General features: G+C 49.5%; 1 protein-coding gene across 1 annotated transcript; it reads left to right on the top strand.

Annotated features, from left to right (window-relative positions):
• The first annotated feature begins 2790 nt into the window (after nt 1-2790).
• SCP2D1 (SCP2 sterol binding domain containing 1) lies at nt 2791-3968 on the top strand. Its single transcript, XM_081558608.1, has one exon. The coding sequence runs from the start codon at nt 3288-3290 to the stop codon at nt 3756-3758; it is 471 nt and encodes a 156-aa protein (XP_081414734.1). The 5' UTR covers nt 2791-3287; the 3' UTR covers nt 3759-3968.
• Nucleotides 3969-4195: the final 227 nt, after the last annotated feature.

The raw sequence follows: 4195 nt of genomic DNA, 5'->3' as shown, positions 1-4195 counted from the left end.
TCAGCTACCCTCAGGCCCTGCCCAGATGCGAGCAGCGGCTGCAGGGAAACTGTAGCCAGTTCCTTCCCCGACATGGGGAAGGTCGCACCCCTCTAACAGGTCCCTGGCCTGTGTCACTCTTACCCCTGCCTCTCAGTGGACTCCTGAGTGGACACCTACCTCAAAGGACGAGTGCCATTTCACTCTTAGTTCCTCCTTTTGTTTCTCTAGCACCTCTATTGGGTTCCATGTTCCTCCAGGCAACCCTGAAATTAGGGAAAGGTGGCTGAGTCTGGCCTCCAAGGTGACTCTGTGAACCTCTGGACTGAAAAAAACAGAAAAGCACAACCTGAAAATTGAGAACCATAAGCCGGGAAGACAGCCTCTCAGATGGCTCTGAAGGACAGCTTTGAAGAGGAGCCAGGATATATAGGAGTTCTGTGCGTGTGCTCAGTCGTGTTCGACTCTTTGCAGCCCAACTATATATAGCCTGCCAGGCTCCTCTGTCCATAGAATTCTCCAGGCAAGAATACTGGGGTTCATAGCCACTCCCTTCTCCAGGGAATCTTCCTGACCCAGAGATCGAACCCAGGTCTCCTGCATTCAGGCAGATTCTTTACCATCTGAGCTACCAGGGAAGTCCAAAAAAGTTAGCGGCTCAGTCATGTCCAACTCTTTGTGACCCCGTGGACTGGGGCCCACCAGGCTCCTCTGTCCATGGAATTCTTCAGGCAAGAATACTGGAGTGGGTAGCCATTCTCTTCTCTAGGGGGATCTGCCCAACATAGGGATCAAACCTGGGTCTCCTGCTTTGCAGGCAGATTCTTTACTGGCTGAGCCACCAGGAAAGAAACAAAAGCAAAACCCAGTAGTGGAACACCAGAATGTTACTGTTCATTAAGAAAACATGGCACCTCAAGTTAATGACTTCAGCTGCTTTTCTGTGTTTGGGAAGATGAGGGAGTCTGGGCTCACTGAAATCATTGCTTTGGTCTGCACCCCAGCTATCTAGGGCCAGTGTCCTGCTTTTCTCCACCCTGAATCCCCTCAGGGCGCACACTGAGGGATGGCTGAGAGCTTGATGGCCACAATACCTTTGGTTTACTGATCTGGCAGGTGACATTTTTAAGCCGCAGACAAAAGCTGATCCTTCCAAGGGTGATGAGCATGGTCCTGGCTGTGAGACAGGCATGAAGTTGCTGAAGGACTTGGGGAGAATAGGCCCTTCTGGTAAAGAGTACATGTAGGAGAAGGTGGCTCATTTTGTTGTTCTACTGAATGATGCCCCAAAGTTTGCCTCCACAAGGGTCACTGGCCTTAGAAGAACGTCTAGCAGGATGATGGAAGGAGGGACCTTGGGTCCTTGAAGACTCACTGAGCTGCTCAAGGAACCAACCCTGGAGTGGTCAGCTCCTCCTGCTTGTCTGGGACTTGCTGGTTTTAGCACTGAAGGTCCTATCTCCTGGGAAACCCCTCGGTCATGGAAAACCCCAGTCCAGAGCTGTGCCCCGTGGTTGGTCCCTCTAGCCCCTCCTCAGGACTTCTTTAATGGGAGATCACAGTTCTCTTCACGGGAAGGGAGACTGTCAAGTTGAAGGGTTGAAGCCTGTAGAGTTGTGGCTGTTCTTGGTGCTCATAGCTGAAAGCATCCTGAATGATATGAGGCAGTAAAAGAACTCGCCTTTTGTTTGTGAAAGTGAAGTGAAAAGTGAAAGTCGCTCAGTCGTGTCTGACTCTTTGCGACCCCATGAATCGCAGCACGCCAGGCCTCCTTGTCCATCACCAACTCCCCAAGTTTACCCAAACTCATGTCCGTTGAGTCGGTGATGCCATCCAGCCGTCTCATCCCCTGTCGTCCCCTTCTCCTCCTGCCCCCAATCCTTCCCAGCATCAGAGCTGCCAGCAACTCCCTACCAACTTCATTTACATTTAAGAACACCATGGTGGGAAAAGGACACAAGTGCCCACCTGGCCAGAGCTCCCAATGACCCAATCTGGGACCAGCTGAGTAAGAAAATAAATAATCATCATAACAGATGATAAGAATAAAACAATATCCATGAGTCCATATTGGGATAAATAAATGATTGAACAGGTAAAGAAATGAGGGAAAGCTCATCCTTCCAGCAGAATTCCAGTCATTAAATCTAAAAGGAGTGATGGGCATTTAACACACATCACACCGGTGGGCCAGGGATGGGGGCAGACAGGAGTGGGCTGGAATGTGATACGAAGCAGGGTATTCACAGAGTCTCAAAGTATTATCTTCCACAAGACACTTATTCATTACAAAGGGAGAAGCAGTAAGTCTGCAGGGAGCCGCCCATCACCCAGTGACGCCACTTTAACCAAGGAATCAAGGTCAGCATCACCGTGGTGGGACATCCTGGCACCATAAGACCCCCTGATAGGATGCACAGCGAAGGCACAAGATCCCTGAGGTGGCATTTCTGCCCAAGCCCTCAGCCTCATCATGAGAAAGCATCAGGCAGACCCAAAGTGGGCTCTTAAGTCTTTCTCCCTCTGTTTAAACCTGGCTGCCCTACCGACTCACTGGGTGGCTTTGGAAAGTCACTTCACTTCTCCTTGCCTCGGCTTCCTTATCTGTAAAATGAGGATTGTACCAGTACCCACCTCAGACAGTTATATGGAGAGTTAAGTGTGTTGATAAAATACCTGTGCAGTGCCTACAGCAGTGTTGTGGCTTGGAGTGAGGGCTGTGATAGTGTCTGCAGTTATCCTGTGAGACCAGCAGCATCTTCTGCCAACCTCAGGGATATTTGTGTCTTTCCTTTTTTCCCTCTCACTCTGATTCTGGAAGCTTCCAGTGCAGGACCTGGTGCTGAGCCCCTCCTCCACCAGCTGTTTTGTTCTAACAGTTTTTCCCACTCCCCAGTAGGCAGGTGAAGCACCAGGATCTGGACCTTAAGGATCATCTACTTTTGAAAGAATAAGAATGAGTGCTCTTCAGTGCTGTTGAAAAGACAGAGCTCATGTCACCAGAGCACCTTCTGCAGGCCAGTTTCCTTTATTCCCAGCCCGGGGTCCAGACCTTTCTGGGCTGGGCTTGTGGAACCTTGTGGTTTAGGGGAGTGGTGGTGTGGATCTATGTCACAATGACCTGGCTGAGGCCTCACCCTGTGTCACATGTTTAGCACCCATTTGGCCAATGAGACTGTGGCACACACATGCAGCCTGAGTCCCTGCTTGGCCTTGCCTTTGATGTCACAATCTGACCTTGTGGATATTAACCTGGCTGCAGCTGCTCACACACCAGTCGGCAAGGTCAGGAGGACCAGTGCGGTAGGATGTGGAAGAGAATCGACCATCAGCTCAAGATCAAGGCAGGGGACGGGCCTCAGGCAGACCAGTTTAAGGAACTGGCTCCCAGTCGGGAACCCGCCGTGCCACACCCTCTCTCACTGTCGGAATTCCAGACTGTCCCAGTGTTTGAGGACATCAGCCAGCACGTCAAAGAAGTTGGGGACCAGCTGGTGAAGAAAGTCAATGCCATCTTCCAGCTGGACATCACCAAAGATGGGAAGACTGTCCAGCAGTGGACCATTGATCTGAAGAACGGCTCTGGGGACACGTATCTAGGACCTGCCAGGCTCCCAGCGGACACCGTCTTCACAATCCCCGAGCCTGTCTTCATGGATTTGATTTTGGGCAAAGTGAATCCTCAGAAGGCTTTCCTTGCCGGCAAGTTCAAAGTGAGTGGCAAAGTTCTGCTTGGCCAGAAGCTGGAGAGAGTTTTCAAGGACTGGGCTAAGTGGTAAGCCTGCCAAAATACCAGGAAAATGAGCTGACCTTCTCTCCGATTATAATGTCAAGCAGCAATCATCCTTAAGCTGAAGATTAAAACAAAAAGTATTCAATATTTTTACTCAAATTCTTCCTATTCAAGTTTGATTAATGTTCCTGCTGATGTGTTAATTTGGAGCGAGGGTTCTAGAGCAGTAAAGACAGTTGCAGTGTATCACCTAAAATCTTTGTCTTTTTCTTACCTTAGATTTATTTATGTCATAATACGCTAGGGTGAAAACCCCAGGTAGATACATGGGTGGTTTTGACAGCTGAATTTAAATACTTCAGTGATTGAGTTCCTGAAACTTTTATTTTGTTTGGAGTCTGGTCTTTGGGAAAGAAGTGATGACCATCACTTTGCATTTCTGCATTCCAGTTGGCAGCTTGGCTCTTTGAGGAGACTTTAACA

Source organism: Giraffa tippelskirchi, chromosome 13 (assembly GCF_054371585.1).
Source record: "Giraffa tippelskirchi isolate mGirTip1 chromosome 13, T2T-mGirTip1v1.2.pri, whole genome shotgun sequence".
NCBI lineage: Eukaryota > Metazoa > Chordata > Mammalia > Artiodactyla > Giraffidae > Giraffa > Giraffa tippelskirchi.
Note: the sequence above shows the minus strand (reverse complement) of the source record. Positions and strands in the feature narration are given on the sequence as shown.

What these genes read in the sequence shown, in the direction of transcription:
- SCP2D1 (XM_081558608.1), top strand. Translation starts at nt 3,288, where the DNA reads ATGTGGAAGAGAATCGACCATCAGCTCAAGATCAAGGCAGGGGACGGG.